Genomic DNA, 15975 nt, shown 5'->3' with positions numbered 1-15975 from the left:
CAAGACCTCAGGGAGAATCCAGCAAGAGCAGGGAGGTGTTCAGACCCGTTAAACCAGCAGGAATGGAAGGAGCAACTCTTCGTCTGCGTATGTCCAGATGCTGCCAACGGGTGCAGAGGATGATGAGGGAGGAAGAAGGAGTTTGGAGCCCGGGTCGATCTCTGCTCTCAGCACAGAGACAAATGGAGGACGAATTCTGCTTAGCTTCAATAAGGATGCTGATGTAGCTGTTTTCAGCTTGTTGCTGAGTCAAAAGTTCCTTCAAGCTGAGGTCACCAGCCTCAGGGGAAATGTGGAAGGATGGCTTAGGACCACACGTGAGGTCCATTAGCCAACTAGCATCTCCACTACCTTCAACAGAAGCCATAGGAAAAGGCATTAGAGTCATGACCCACCCGTCCATGGGGGGGGCATCCCAAGGGCAGCCCAGGGAAGGTGGGACCGTGACAGACGTGGGGATGAGCTCCTCAGCACTTAACTTGGGGGAGGACCTCCAGGACCACCCCGTCATGGCGTCACACCGCCCCCATGGTGTGGGGAGGCTCTGATGGGCTCGGCCAGTGCCTCTGGCACTGGTGCAGGACCAGAGTCCCATCAGCTGGAGCCATTGCGTGACTCTGTCCCCCTGAGTCCTGGTGCTGGTTGCTGATAAGGCCCGCAATAAGCAAGTGCAGATATAGAGGAAGAACACTGAGATGATTTTTACCCTTTAGAGATGAATGTTTTATAGCCCCGGGACCGATAAGTGGATTAATATTAACATCAGTGAGGTGAAACAGCCCCTTGGTGGTGGTGGTTCCTCCAGAAGCGTTTATCAAGGGCTGATTGCTGCCCCCGGGGTCACTGCTGCCTGAGGGCGCTGGGCAGAGCCAGGGTGAAAAGTCACCGCAGACTCAGGATGGTGGAGGGAGGGAGGAAGCAGGAGGGGAGTGGAAGGAGAGCAAGCAGAAAGCAGCAAGGAGACCTTTGGGGGCAGCTCTGGAAGGGAGCAGGGCTGCCATACAAGCTTGGACTCGCCTCCTTGGGCATCCTTGGTGCATCCTGGCAGCTCTCATCAAAGTGCTCCCATGCTGCACCCACAGCTCTGCCCTTCCTCCTCTTCCCCACCACCTCCCAATAAGCAAATCCATCGATCGTTGCCACGCCAGCACCATTTGCTCACACAGCTCCTCTATCTTTGCCTTTCCACGAATTATTTTCCTCAGTTAAAGCCTCCATTAACTCCCCAGGTAGCTTGAGATTGCCATGATTTCTTTATGGGGACCAGAGCTGTGATAAGCCAGGGGAGCTTTGATTGCACCACGGCTAATTGCTTTCACTGGTGCTTTTAAAATGAGTCAGCACTGAGCCATGGCCTCTTGGCTCCGGGTCCTCCTGCCAAGCTGGCGAGGCTCACTGGTCCCTTGAGCCCACGGGGACATGTCCAGCAGGGGTGGAAACCTGAACGCAGGCAGCACCCAGCTCCTCCACCTGGATGCCAGCCTTTGGAGTTCCCAGTTCCCCAGAGGAGTTGCTCCAGTGCTTAATGACCCTCCCCATTAAAAGAGCATCCTGTATATTTCTAACCCAGCTCCGTCTCTCTTTCCCTCAGCACTCTTGGGTGCCTGTAATTAATGGCCAAGCCTGCTCAGTTTTGCCAGGGGAGAAATAAATTGGCTCCTAAGCCAAGCAGGTGTCACCCAACGCTGTGACTGCCCATCCCCAGAAGAGGGGACAGCCCCTCCATGTTAAGAATACTCCTGCTGCTTGGCTTTTCACTTTGAGCCCCACATTTCTGAGCCACGTGTGCAGTGTGGTTGGTACCCAAGCACGGTTTGCTCCTGCATCCCTGCTCATTGAGAGGCATGGTTAGTGGGCAGGGTGGTGATGGGCTGGTGGTTGGATGAGATGATCCTAGCAGTCATTCCAACCTTAACGAACCTATGAGAAGACGATCTCCAAAGACCACATCTCCTTGCTTCTCCACATTCAGGACCAAGCCAGGCTTTCCTCTTCCTTCAGCCATGGGAGCAGCCGTGTTGCAGTGGGAGGAGTGGCTGATTTCTGCCTTTTGGGGGAAGAAAAACTGCTCCCCGCCGTGGAGCACGGCTCTCTGGTTGTCTCCTGGGGGCACTGGAGCTGGTGGGACTTTGTCTGCACCCCAAGCCCCAAGGTACGATGGGGTGCACATGAAAGCAGGTGAGGGTGGAGTTTGTCCCTGGGTTGAGGCAGAGCAAAGCAGTCACGGTGACAACCACTTCCTGAACACCGAGGGCTGCTTGGGACAAGTGGGGGTTGAGGGCATCGACCCAGCTCTCCTTTAGCTCCCTGCGCCCCTCACCAGCATCCGGCACGCTGGGAGCCCCCGCAGCAACCCACTCCCTTCTGCTTTAATTAAAACCCTCCTGCAAACGAGGGGACGCTCGGAAAACGAGGCGGAACCAACGAGGGGCTTTAGGGGCCGGCATACGTTCACACGGGGCTCAGGGTTGAACGCCCCCAGTGCGCAGCACCGGGCAGGACGGTGCGGGTCATGAAGCAGCGAGGCTCTCCGGAGCCTTTTTGTCCCCCCTGCGTCGCCTTTGGGACGTGATCGCCCTCGTGTGGCATCTGCCACATCTCTGCTCTGCGCGCACGGAACCCTTCCCCGAAAGGCTGCGCTCCTCCTCCGAGCGTTTGGGGGATGCGCGTTTTGGGGGATGCTCATCAGGAGGATGCTCATTCGGGGAGAGGGATGCTCAGTTGGGGGGTGCTCAGTTGGGGTGGGAGCTTTGTATCCCCGCCGCCCTGGAGCTTGCAGTGCTGCAGGACCACATCCACCTGCCTCCGGGTTCGGCTCGGCATACAGGTGCGCTGCTTCGCTCGCGGCGTTTCTGCCCTGGGGAGGCTGCACGGGTTGGTGCCCGCATCCGCGCTTTGCTGCAAGCAGAGCTGCTCTCATTTCCTCCCAGCACCGCTCCGAGTGAGACAGAGCGTGGAGAAGGGACGCACACGAGCGGGACCAGCCTGCACCCCAGCATCCTTCGGGGCACTGAGCTCCATCGCGGGCGGCTCCATAGCGATCCCCCCGATGCGTTGGGCACCGTCTGGGCTGCTGGAGCTGTCGGCAGCGAGCTCCCGTGGTGTCACCTGCACGGTCCCCTGCACAAGGGGGGGATGCACGCACCGTGCCGGGCTTCCTGCTTCGCCCTACATGGCTGCACGCAGCGCAGGGCAGGAAGTGACAGGCGGCTCTGCCCCTGAGCAGGCAGCGCTTGATAGCCCGGGGCAGGGCGGCGCGGTGCCGGGCCATGGGAGCGGGGCGCCCACCTCCCCGCGTGCAGAGCCCCCGCAGCTGGGCGGGCTCCCGCAGTCACAGAACTGAGCTGGAAGTGAAGCAGTCCACCCGGCCGGCGATGCACGGGGACACCCCGCAGCACGTCAGGCGCTCACAGCCCCGCAGCCTGACCTCGGTGCCCGCAGGGATGGGGCACCACCGCCTGACGTGTGCCGGCGCCTCGCTGCACGCAACACCCCGACCCGCAGCCCGAACCCCCCTCCCCTCCCCTCGCCCTGCCCCGGCCCCGCGTCGCTCCGCACCCCCGAAGGCCGCCGCTGTCCGCTCTCCCCGCCAGGGGGCGCTGCGGAGCCGCACGGCGCAGGCGCGCTGCTCGGGGCGCTCCGATTCCGGCCGCCGCTTCCTTCCAGCAGGCCCCGGCCGCGCCGGCCCGCGCCCCGCTCCCCGCTCCCTCCTCCCCCTTCCCCCGCACCGCCCGGCCCCGCTCTGTCCCCGCACCCCGGGCCGCGGCCGCTCCGCTCCCCTCTCCCCCCGCCCCGCCGCGGCTCCCCCGGGCTGCGAGCGGCCGCGGCCGCCTCTTCCTCGGGGCTGGGAGCCGCCGGGCTGCCGCTCGCCTTCCTCCGCCCCTTCCGTCCCCCCCCTCCCTCCCCCCCGCCCCCCCCCGAGCACGGAGGCCCCCGGCGGCGCCGCATGGAGTACCCGGCGGCGGGCTGAGCCCTGCCTGCCCGCGGCCCCTCGGGGAGGTGAGTACCGGGGAAGGGGGGGGGGGGGAGCCGCGGGACACCGCTGTCAGCCGCCCCGAAAAGGCTGCGGGGGCACCGCGGGGTCGGGCAGCGCTTCCTCGAGGGGGTGGCGGAGCGCTGAGCTCGGCCGGAGGGGTCTGTCTGTCCCGGCGGTGGTAGCAGAGGGGATGCTTTGTTCCTTATGGGGCTGTGGTCCTCGGCACCGTAGCTCAGGGAGCGTCCCAAAGGGCCTTCGGTGGAGATCTGCCCGTTGGGGATGGAGGTCTGCCATTGAGGAAGGAGATCTCCCACTGGGGATGGAGGTCTGCCCATTGGGGATGGAGGTCTGCACATTGGGGTTGGAGATCTGCCCATTGGGGATGAAGGTCTGCCCATTGGGGATGGAGATCTCCCATTGGGGATGGAGGTCTGCCATTGAGGAAGGAGATCTCCCATTAGGGATGGAGGTCTGCCATTGAGGAAGGAGGTCTGCCCACTGGGGATGGAGGTCTGCCCATTGGGGATGGAGATCTCCCATTGGGGATGGAGATCTCCCACTAGGGATGGAGGTCTGCCCATTGGGGATGGAGATCTCCCATTGGGGATGGAGGTCTGCCATTGAGGAAGGAGATCTCCCACTGGGGATGGAGGTCTGCCCATTGGGGATGGAGATCTGCCATTGGAGATGGAGGTTTGCCATTGGGGTTGGAGGTCTGTCCATTGGGGATGGAGGTGCGTCCACTGGGGATGGAAGGACGGGAGGTGCATCCACTGGTAACGGAGATGTGTTGGTTGGGGACGGAGATCTGTCCATTGAGGATGGAGGGATGGGAGGTGCGTTCACTGGAAACGGAGAGGTGCCCATTGGGAGGAGGAGGTGCGTCCACTGGGGACAGAGATCTGTCCATTGGGGATGGGAGGTGCGTCCGTTTGGGGTTGGAGGTGCGTCCACTGGGGACAGAAGTCTGTCCATCATGGGGTGGAGGTGCGTCTGTTGGGGATGGAGTTTGGAGACGGGGCTCCAGCAGCGCTCAGTGGCAGTGGTGCATCACAAGCAAGATGGTTCTCCCCGTGGTTCTCCTCCCACATTCATCCATTCCTTTCGGGGTGCACGAGAGCCCACGTGCTGCTCCCCAGGAAGGTGCTGACACCCTGCAAGGCACGGGAAGCAAACCCAAAGGATATGGCCTCGGGGACGTGGCGTGGCGGCCGTGGGGTTGGCGCTCACGCTTGGTCACCATGGAGAGGTCGATTGCAACCTTAGCAATTCACTGCTTCTGGAGGTGTCGTCGGGCACCGTGGCCAATCAATGGCTGACCACATCCACCCAAATTTCGGAGGCGAGGCCCAGGAAGACTCAGCCACAGCGAGGAGGTTGGAAGCGGCGTCTCAAGGCCTCCACCTGCCCCTGAGTATCCCCCAGGCGCTGCCTGTGGTTTGACAGCATCATCTCTCTTTTAAGAAAGCCATCAAAAAGGAACACCACCCCCTTTCCTCTCTGGGGGCCGTTGGCTGGCGCCCGACACGCGCAGTTGGAGGCGCTGAGCCGGAGAGGAGCGGCAGAACCGTCTCAGAGCTGCGATGAGATAAAGGAGGAACGTTGTTTTTTTTTTCTTTCTTTCTTTCGATTATGGTAATCGTAGGTGTTGCTTGTAATGACAGCCGATAAGATCTTTTGGAGAGCGGTTCGGATGGTGTCTGCTCGGGGGTTGCTGCGTGCCTTTTGCTTTTGAAGTTCGGAGGAGCTCGAGGACGCCGCTGTGCTGGAGCCCCTCCTGCAGGACCGGCGCCTTCTGAACGTCCCCCCCGGTCCCTTTTTCTCCCCAGCAGAGCAGCGTGGGGACGGAGCAGCTCCGCTGGGAGCTGCGGGAACGGCTGCCGTGCTGGGATGCGCTCCGCATCCCATGCGCTCCCGGCGCTGATCCGTCAGCCCAAGGATGAGGTCAGTTCCCCCAGGGACATCCAGCGGGCACGGAGCCTTCTTCATCCGCTTCCGAGGAGGAGGAGGAAGTGCTGGTGTCGGGCAAAAGGAAAGGTCCTCCAGCCTCGTTCCGCTTCCCAATGGGTTGCCGGGGTGCTGACAGTGCCCGCTTCCCACTTTGGAGCCGTGCTCCAATCTCTTGTTCCCCAACGCGAGGAGCTGCGCCAGGAGCGCGCAGGTGGAGCCCAATCTCAGCCCCGAGCTCCTTCCTGCCACCCTCGCCCTCCGAGCACCGCGGGAGCTGCTGGGAGCCGTTGGCCACGCACGGCGGGGACCTTCCTGAGCACCAGCAGGGCGCTGAGAAAGGCAGAGCTGGGAAATCCCTCCCGCAGATGTGCACGGCGTGGGGCTCCATGCAGCCGCGCTCGTCCCCGTGGCAGCTTCAAAGGGGCTGAGCTACAGCGGTGGCGGAGGGTCTGCATTCAGCCCACGCTCGTGAGCTCGCGCTCTGCAGAAGGGCACCAAAACTGCACCTGAGAGCGGTGGAGCCCCCCAGTTCCAGCAAATGACGCCCCAAATTGCAGCGTGGAGGGACAGGAGGCCGCTTTCCTTCGACCCGACTTCCTTAGGATGGCTATGCAGACCCGGCTGATGGGTTATTTTGGGGAGCTGCATTGCGCACCGGCCCCTTTCCTGAAGTGGCTCGCTTTGAGACCTCACCAAAAATCCACTTGAAGGCGGAGATTGAGCTCCAGGATGAACGCTGCAGCTGCGTTCCCATGGGTGCTCTCTCGCAGTACCCACCCCACAGGGGTCCCCAATGGGAGAGCATCCCCCCAGCGCTGGGCCAGAGGGGCCGGGGCGGTACTGGGTTTGGGGCTGCGAGCAGCAGGATGAGGAACAGTCCCATGTGGGGCTTTTCGGGGGGGGTGCCGAGGAAGTGACGCAGCCCCACGGCTCGGTCTCAGGAGGATTCTCTGCGGGGACGTCCCCAGCACCGCTCGTGTGGCCGGGAGGAAAACCTCCACCGTGCACAGGGCTGAGTGCTGCGCTGCTGGGCGCGCTCCCTTCCCACGGTGGGAGCGGCGCCGAGCATCTCTGCAGCCCCTAAAACATGGGAGCGAGGTGTCGGCAGCGCTCAGCGCCCTGATCTCTTCCTCCCCGCCTCCCTGCCCTCTTATCTTCTTCCTCCTCCCGGCCTTGCCCCTTTGCTTTCAGTTCCTCCTGCCCAAAATACTTCTGGCTGCTGACGGCTGTCCGTAGGGCCGGCAGTAACTCCGAAGCGCCCACGTCATTCCGGCGTCACCCCCAGCGGGGACCCCGCAGGGCTCGGGGCCGCTTGTGGCCGCCGTGGCCGTGGGGAGAGGCCCCATGATTCGGCCCAAGAAAGCCCCGTTTGATGGCGGGGCTGCTGACTTCAGGCAGCAGCCAGCACGGATAAAGGCGGGTTTGTTCCCCTCCCACGCTCGGAGCAGGATGCGACCCGCGGGGACAGGGCTGCACCCACGCCCGGAGCGCCTCGTCCCGGGGGAGATGGGCTGTTTTTCTCCCTTTTCCCTTCGCAAAAGCTCGCTGCAGAGGCGCCGTTCCCAGCAGCTGGCCTGGGGATGTTGTCTTATTTCATGCCCAGCTTTTTCTCTTCCCTCTTCTCCTCCGTCCCGGGCTCTCCTGCTGGCTGTGACGTCTGCGGATGGGTTTTGGTGCTTCCTTAGCAGAAGAAAGTTGTGCTGGCCAATAAGCCCCGCTGCAGACGGCGTTCCCAACCCAACCCTGCGTGCCTGCACAGGGATGCTGTGCCTCTCGCAGCCGTGCTGCAGTTCTCAGCTGTCCTTTTGCCCCCTCCCCAGGTCTCATGGTACCGAGTGACGCGTCCCTCCCGTGAGATTTGCTCCCCCGAAGCCCCTGAGAAGATGTCAGGGATGCAGGTAAGGTTGCCAGGGATGCAGGTAAGGTTGCTGTGAGCACTGCGCTCCCCCGCTGCTCTGTGTCAGCTGTGGCTGGGAGATGCTCTGACCCACCTCTCACATTTCTCCCCCCCCTTCCTTTTGCCCCCCCCCCCCCCCAGGCCGTTTGGCCATCCGGTACAGAATGTATCGCCAAGTACAACTTCCACGGTACGGCCGAGCAGGACCTGCCGTTCAGCAAGGGAGACGTCCTCACCATCGTCGCCGTCACCAAGGTAATGGCCATCGGGTCCCGGGGCGGTGGGTCCCATCCTCCCACCCCTTGTGAGGTTCCCTGAGCCCCCCCCCCCCCTTTTTTCCTCCTGCATCCCATAGGCAGGGAGCCTGGCTCTGCTGTCCCCGCGGGCCGGCAATGGGGCCAGGCGTTGGGTTAATTAATTCACGGCCTCGTTAGTTAAAGTTCCTCTGAAATGGAGGCGTCCCAGGCGGCACAGTGGAGGGGGATGGAGAGAGGCTTGCGGTCTGGCTCCCGAGGAGGCATCCGTGGGCTCTCTGTGACACCTCTGCTGTCCCCGCAGGACCCCAACTGGTACAAGGCGAAGAACAAGGTGGGCCGGGAGGGCATCATCCCCGCTAACTACGTGCAGAAGAGGGAAGGAGTGAAGGCTGGCATCAAGCTCAGCCTCATGCCGTGAGTCCCCATCGCCCCCAAACGCGGCCCCGTGGCCCTGTGGGATCCATCCCAGCACTCTGACCCGCCTCTCCCACCCCGCTGCAGGTGGTTCCATGGGAAGATCACACGGGAGCAGGCAGAGAGGCTGCTGTACCCACCCGAGACGGGGCTGTTCCTGGTGCGGGAGAGCACCAACTACCCCGGGGACTACACCCTGTGTGTGAGCTGTGAGGGCAAGGTGGAGCACTACCGCATCATTTACTCCTCCAGCAAGCTGAGCATCGACGAGGAGGTCTACTTCGAGAACCTGATGCAGCTTGTGGAGGTGGGGTCCCGGGAAGTGGGAACCCCCCCCATCCCTGGAGGTGCCCAAGGCTGTGTATGGGGCCCTGGCAGCCTGAGCTAGTGGGGGGCAGCCAGCCCGCGGCAGGGGGCTTTAAGGTCCTTTCTAACCCGACCATTCTGTGGTTGCACGTGTGGTTGATGCGGGACTCGCCGCCTGCCCTGACCCGTGGTGAGGAGGGGCCGTAGGTTTGGGGGTGAATGGGTTGGAGTCGAGTTGCTCTGGACCGTGGGAGGTGGCGGGATCTCCTCTGCATCCCTGTGGGCTGGGTCGGAGGCTGCTGGGCGCAGAGCACTGGGGCACAGCGGGGAGATGGGAACAGGGACAGGGTAGATAAAGGCGCCGGACCCCTGAGCCCCTACTGGTCTCATCTGTGGCCTCGTGCTGCCACCTGGTGGGACCTCAGGGCCTGGCATCGCCCTGGCAGGGACCCCCACCAAGTCCCCACGCTGTCATCCGTGGCTGTGGGTGACCTCCCGGCCTCTCACCCCCATCTCCCCTCCAGCATTACACCACGGACGCCGACGGGCTCTGCACGCGCCTCATCAAACCGAAGGTGATGGAGGGGACGGTGGCAGCTCAGGATGAGTTCTCCCGCAGTGAGTGGCCGTGTCCCCTCCCAGGCTCCTATCCCCGGCCCCGACGCCCCCTCACCTTCCTCCTTCCCACTCAGGTGGCTGGGCCCTCAACATGAAGGACCTCAAGCTGCTGCAAATCATTGGCAAAGGGGAATTTGGAGGTGAGAAGGGCTTTGGCTGCACGTACCCAACGCTGTGGGGTCTCCTGTGCTGGGGAGAAGCACATCCTTGTACATCCCAGTAAGGGGGTGATACTGGGAAGGGCTCTGGGAGGCTGTGGCTCATCCCTGCGCCCATCCATCCCTCTGCACAGATGTGATGCTGGGTGATTACCGGGGGAACAAAGTCGCCGTCAAGTGCATTAAAAATGACGCCACAGCGCAGGCTTTCCTGGCAGAAGCGTCCGTGATGACGTGAGTATGGCTGGGGGGGGGGGGGGAGGAAGGGGAGACACGAGAGATGGTGATGGGATGGGGCGTGTGGATGGAGGTGGCCTCCGTGCCCTCCTGCTCCCTGCCCTGAGCCCTTCTCCGCTGCGCAGGCAGCTCCGACACAGCAACCTGGTGCAGCTGCTGGGGGTGATCGTGGAGGAGAAGAGCGGCCTCTACATTGTCACTGAGTATATGGCCAAGGTGAGAGCTGACCCTCGGGTCCTCCCTCACAGGAGGACCCCAACCCTCTTTGTCCCATCACTCTGCCCCCCAACCTCTTGCAGCCCCGGGACACGACCCCAAGTTGGATGCTACCATCTCCCCGTCCCAAGCCCTGGGCCGTGTGGGGCTGGCAGTTGGATGCTGCTCCCAGCAGGATGCTGGCACTGATGGCACCATCTCTCTCTGTCCCTCCAGGGCAGCCTAGTAGATTACCTGCGGTCGCGTGGGAGGTCGGTCCTAGGCGCAGACTGCCTGCTCAAGTTTTCCTTGTGAGTATGGTGTGGCGTGGGGATCTGAGCATCCTGATGGATATCCCTCTTCCCTGCAGGGGAGTGGGACCTTTGAAAGTTAAAAGTGAGACCTTCTCACTCGAGCAACTCCATGAGTCTGCGACACAGGGATGGTCCTGCTCGCTCTGCCCATCTCACCCTCTGCCCCTGCTTGCCCCAGGGCTTCAGAAATGGGGAGAGGAGGGGAGGAGAGGGGATGGGATGGGATGGGATGGGATGGGATGGGATGGGAGGTCACAGAATGGTTGAGGTTGGAAGGGACGTGTGTCATCCAACCCTCCTGCTTCAAGCAGGGCTGCTGAGGGCACGCTGCCCTGATGTCCCCATCCGCAGGGCTGATGCACGCCCGTGGCTTTTTGTAGCCACGGTGCTGATAACCAAATCCCTAACGCCTCTCTGCCTCCCGCCAGAGATGTCTGTGAAGCCATGGAGTACCTGGAAGCCAACAACTTCGTCCACCGGGACCTGGCGGCGAGGAATGTGTTGGTCTCAGAGGACAACATTGCCAAGGTCAGCGATTTCGGGCTGACAAAGGAAGCGTCGTCCACTCAGGACACGGGGAAGCTGCCTGTGAAGTGGACGGCACCCGAAGCACTTAGAGAAAAGGTGGGAGCTGTCAGAGCAGGGGGAGGTCCGGAGGTGGCCCACCCTGTGCTTGAGGCCGCTCACGGCCCTTTTATCCCCCCGTAGAAATTCTCCACCAAATCGGACGTGTGGAGCTTCGGGATCCTCCTCTGGGAAATCTACTCCTTCGGGCGAGTGCCTTATCCGAGAATCGTAAGTGAGAGCTCATATGGGGTGGGGGGGGGGAGGGCTGGGGGGCGCCCCTTGGGTGTTTTGGGGTTAGGGAGCAGCCCCCTGACCCCTATCCCCGCAGCCCCTGAAGGACGTGGTGCCCCGGGTGGAGAAGGGCTATAAGATGGACCCTCCAGACGGCTGCCCGGCCATCGTCTACGAGGTGATGAAGAAGTGCTGGACGCTGGACCCAGGGCACCGGCCGTCCTTCCACCAGCTCCGTGAACAGCTAGTGCATATCAAAGAGAAGGAGCTCTACCTGTGAGAGGGCTCTTGGGGGGGTGGGGAGGGTAGGGGGGGCACCTGCGGCCCCAGTGGAGGAGCAGTGGGGGGGGTCCTCCCAGCCCACACAGCACAGAGGGCCACCCATGGGAGCAACCAGAGGGATCCCCACCACCGGGCAGCCCCTCCTGGTCGCTTCCAACCTTCCAAATCGGTCTTCGTTAGGTTTTGTTTCGTTTGTTTTGTCTCCCAGGCTATTTTTTTTTGGGGTTTTTTTTTCTTTTTTGGAGGGGGGGGGGGGGGGAGGCCGTTGCTTTATTATTATATTTTTTGTTGTTGTCATTCCGTGGTGTTATATTTTTTTTTTTTTATTGTTATTATTATTTCGAGCAGGGGAGCCCAGCCCAGCGCTGGGCCGTTTTACTAAAGTACGAATCCTTATTTTTTAATGTAATTAAAAGACAGAAAGAAAACGAAAACAAAACAAAACAAAATTAAAAAAAAAAAAAAAGGAAAAAAAAAAAGGAAAAAAAAAAAAAAAAAAGAAAGGAGGCTAATAAAGAAGAAGAGTAATAATAAATAAGCCAATGAAACGGACACACACATAAAGGAAACCCCGATGACAGAAGTGATGGTTCCAAGAGGAGACGCTGCATTGCTGGGAGCACAGCGGTGTCCCCCACGGGCTCTTTTTTTTTTTGGGTTGTTTTGCTTTAAACTTGTTGCAATGTTTGCATGCTGTCTCCAGAGGCCTTTTTTTCCAGTCCTGTCCAGTGCTTTATTCTCATGTAATGCTACCGACTGTGAGATTAAAACTGTAATAAAACCATTCCATACGGACGCGGCACCATCCCGCCTGCCCGGCCCCTCTGTCACTCATCCCCTGCACCCACCCCATAGGGGATAAGGACCCCCTGGCACGGTCCACTTCTTCTGGGCACAGTGGGGTGGCTCTGGCCTGAGAACCGATGAGCTCGTGGCAGCGATGCCCTCACGTTGGGTGTAGGAGCGGAGTCCAGATGGGTGGAGGGGGTGTGATGCGCTGGGATGGGGTCTGATGCTGTAGGGTTTCATTTCTCCCGGACTAACCCTGTCCGTTTCCCCCCCCCGCCCCCCCTCCCTTTCCCCCAAGTTCTTCGCAGCGCCTATAAGCAGCTTTACTTCTCGGGCTTATGAAGATTAAAGTCATTTTCAGGCAAAGCCAGCAAGAACGTGGCTTTTGAAATGGAGAGAAAGGCCGAGCAGCCTCATGGCGTGGGCTGAAAGCAGAGGTAGGAGGATATGGGTGCTGTCCCATCGTCTTGGGCCACCGCTGGGCCCCTGGTAGCCCCCCGGCCCATGCCCAGCACTGGGAAGACCCCCACCTCCAAGCACTGTCTTCCCTCCCTCTGCTTTTTGCCTCCACCCACTGCTCAGCATCTCCGGGAGCACTCTTCGGTTCTCTTCACGACAGCACTCTGCACAAAGGGGTTGGGGTCAGCTCGGGGGGGGGGGGGGCAGGGGTTTGGATTGGAGGTGTCCCCGGTGGGAAGCGGGGCTGTGAGCCGCTGATCCCTGCCCCGTTGTGCTGCTGGCGGCGATCCCGGCTTGGCTCAGCATCCCCCATCTGGCTGGGGTGCCTGCTGCGGGCAGCAGGGCAGGGTGAGCCCCCGGGACCGGCACTGACGTGCGCAGAGGCTGCAGGAGGCACCGGGATGTCTCTGGTCTCACGCACCCTTTGCTCTCCCTTCCCTGCGGTTGGCCTTGCCGGGTCGCCAACCCACAGCCAGGGTCACCGTGGCCACAGCCATCCCTCCCAGCTGCGGATGCTCTCTTCCTGCTGTCCACCTCTCCCTTGGAGCTCTCCAGGAAAGGAGAACTCTGGACCAGACCCCCTCTGGGACGTCTCCCGCGTGCAGTCCCGATGCCATGTGCCTTTGCTCGGGGCGCGCACCGACAGCCAAGCGGCACATGGTCTCCCCATGTGCCTGTTTACACGGCTCCGTGTGTCTGTCCCTGTGTATTTGTGTCACAGCTCGGGTGCCACCGCGGCCCCCCCGCGCCTCCCTCACCCCCAGCTGCGGTGGTTCCCACGCCTGTACAGCTGCACCTATAGCAGGAGGTGCATCGCACGGGCTCTCTGCCATCCAGTGCCACCGACGCCAAGATATTTAGGTGTTACATGCAGGGCGCTGTCTGATGGATGATCTCAACCCTCCCCATCTGCCTCGCTTACCAACGGATGGCACAGTGGGGCACCCATCACCATGGAGGGGATGGCTGTGGCCATGGGACCCAGCATAGCTCGAAGCCCAAAGTGCCGAGCTCTCCAAGGTCCCCCGTGCTTCCCCACCCCAATCATAGAATCATAGAATGGCCTGGGTTGAAAAGGACCACAATGACCATCTGGCTTCAACCTCCCTGCTATGTGCAGGGTCGCCAACCAGCAGACCAGGCTGCCCAGAGCCACATCCAGCCTGGCCTTGAATGCCTGCAGGGATGGGGCATCCACAGCCTCCTTGGGCAAAGCTTGCTGATATCCCCAGCCTTGTCCCCATGGGTGTCCCTCAGCCCCTGCTGATGCTCTGATGCTCCTGGCCTTGTCCCCACCGGTGTCCCTCAGTGTTCCCAGCCTCAGTGTTGGCACCGCCCCGATGGCTGAGCGCCAAAGCCCTGTGCTGCCGTGACTGTGCCCGTCACACCAAGTGACAGCCGGCGGGGAAGTGTCAGTGTGACTTCACCCGGCAGAGGCTGCCTGCTTTATTTAGCAACGCCGCTTCATTCCTCCCCCGGTGTGTCTCCGGCACACGCACATCCTTCCAGGACCTACTCGTGGCTGCACCTGATGAGCTCGAAGGCCTTTTCCAGCCTCAGTGATTCCACTCTTGCACTTGGGGTCTTCAACACTTTCAGCCTTTGCCTTCCCCCGCAGGGCTTACCTGGTGTCATCTGTATGGTGCCGTAGCTCCAGGTGACACCTGGATTCAGCTCATCCCTGGGAGGGCTGCAGCAGGTAATGGGGTGGTGCAGGATTTGGGTACAGAGGGCGGCGTGGGGTTGCACTTGGCCTTGCCTTGGAGTTGGCTCAATTGAAAGAGCGGCGTCATAGAAACATCACCTCGTGTCTGAGCACCTGGCTGGACAGCCAGCAAGGTAGCCTCTAACATCAGAGAGAAACAACAGGAAAGGGAGAGAAAGCTCCATAAGATCTACGTTGCTTCGGGAGTGGGCCAATGCAGGCAACCCTGGCAAACCCTGCTCCCATCCGGAGAGCTTGCTGGGGTCAGTTCTCCACTTACCTGGAAAGAAGAGCCGGGCTGACGTGCGTCACACTGCGAGCAGATCTCATGGCAGAGGTATTCAAACCAGGTGCCAACGCCGAGGAGCGATCCTCTTAGATCCCACCGGCTGCTGCCACGGGAGGACGTCTCGTCTCCCTCCCTCCTAATCCACGGAGATGTGTGATATAGCATAAGCTAATATAATAGGTCATGCAAGGATTTACATCTCATTACCGCAGGTTGGAGTCCTGAGAGGAAGGATGAGTCATCCCCACTGGAATATATTTCGGGGAGAAGCGGCGGTGAAAGGCAAATGGAAAAGCAGACGCCTGGCAGCACCGCAGCGGGCACGGTTATAGCCAGGACCCCCAGTGTCCCTCTGAGTGCCACCTCCGTAAGGACACTGAGCTCAGGGACACGGTAGCGCCGCCGGCCCCCTGTGGAGGTGAGGCTTCCCCGTGCCTCGCAGAAGGCAATGCCCTTTCCTTGGCCTTTTACTTCGTCCCTACAAATGCCACCAACACCCCGGGCTGCCAAAGGCTGCAAAGGGCCATCTCACGGCTCCTGTACCCAGGGGCACATCCATGTCCGAGCTGCCGGGCTCCCCCAACCTCCATCCATCATCTCCTCCTAAAAAGCACCGCGGAGCCTCCAGACAGCCGGGAATCGCGTGCTCGTTTTCACCTCACTGCTTTGTCCAAGCAGCTCAGCTCATCAAGAGCTGCTTCCTCTGCGTTCCTCAGACAGGGAGGCTACACGGCAGCTGACCCATCTAATCCAGCTGGAAAAATCGGTCCTGACTTCCAGTCTCTTGCTGTTAACCAACGCGGGCTGCAGGCGCCCTCCCAGCCCTGCATCCAGGTGCTGCACACCCAAGGAGGTGACACCCACCCTGAGCACCAGCCCTGCCTTCCCAAAAAGCAATCTGTGAGCACAACCCTGGAGAGACACCCGGGGGGGTAAAGGGGGGGGGGGATAACCCGCAAAGAGCCGTGCTCAAAACACAGGGATGGCCAAGCAGAACGCACTTGATGATGGCATTTTCCTTTTAAGACCCGGTGCTACCTTGGCCAAAGGGGGGGGAGAGAGGCAACGGGCCGCCTTCCCCAACCGGCCCCCCCTCCCCTCACTTTGTTCCATCACTCCACAGCTGTTCCATCATTTTAATCTGCAGAGATCGTCTTTAAATTTCCGAAATGAAATGATTTTCCTGCAAGCCGGGATTGGAGCCGGGGGTACGCCGTGTATTTGTACGGGAGGAGAAGAAAAGAGGGAGAAACGCACGCTGGAGCCAGGCTGGCCATCTGGAAGGGAGGCGCGTGGAAACGCCGTTAATTGCGCGCTGCCCCCGGGGCTGC

At 61.1% G+C, this 15975-nt stretch overlaps 1 protein-coding gene across 3 annotated transcripts; it reads left to right on the top strand.

Annotated features, from left to right (window-relative positions):
- Positions 1–3641: 3641 nt before the first annotated feature.
- CSK (C-terminal Src kinase) lies at positions 3642–12204 on the top strand. 3 transcript variants are annotated; one of them, XM_015278794.4, is made up of 13 exons: positions 3642–3999; positions 7747–7824; positions 7965–8078; positions 8382–8494; positions 8582–8801; positions 9325–9418; positions 9493–9558; positions 9711–9810; positions 9939–10029; positions 10246–10319; positions 10751–10946; positions 11031–11117; positions 11218–12204. In XM_015278794.4, exons 2-13 carry the CDS (start codon positions 7810–7812, stop codon positions 11398–11400), a joined length of 1353 nt encoding a protein of 450 aa, XP_015134280.1. In that variant the 5' UTR covers positions 3642–3999; positions 7747–7809; the 3' UTR covers positions 11401–12204. The 3 variants fall into 3 exon arrangements, with proteins under 3 accessions (XP_015134280.1, XP_040562172.1, NP_990756.2); XM_040706238.2 differs by having other exon boundaries at positions 3916–7346; NM_205425.2 differs by lacking the exon at positions 3642–3999 and having other exon boundaries at positions 11218–12103.
- The last annotated feature ends 3771 nt before the right edge of the window (positions 12205–15975 follow it).

Source organism: Gallus gallus, chromosome 10 (genome assembly GCF_016699485.2).
Source record: "Gallus gallus isolate bGalGal1 chromosome 10, bGalGal1.mat.broiler.GRCg7b, whole genome shotgun sequence".
NCBI classification, from domain to species: domain Eukaryota; kingdom Metazoa; phylum Chordata; class Aves; order Galliformes; family Phasianidae; genus Gallus; species Gallus gallus.
Note: the sequence above shows the minus strand (reverse complement) of the source record. Positions and strands in the feature narration are given on the sequence as shown.

What these genes read in the sequence shown, in the direction of transcription:
- CSK (XM_015278794.4), top strand. An exon ending in ATCAAGCTCAGCCTCATGCC is followed by an intron (nt 8,495 to 8,581) that starts GTGAGTCCCCAT and finishes ACCCCGCTGCAG; the next exon opens with GTGGTTCCATGGGAAGATCA. An exon ending in TCAGGATGAGTTCTCCCGCA is followed by an intron (nt 9,419 to 9,492) that starts GTGAGTGGCCGT and finishes CTTCCCACTCAG; the next exon opens with GTGGCTGGGCCCTCAACATG.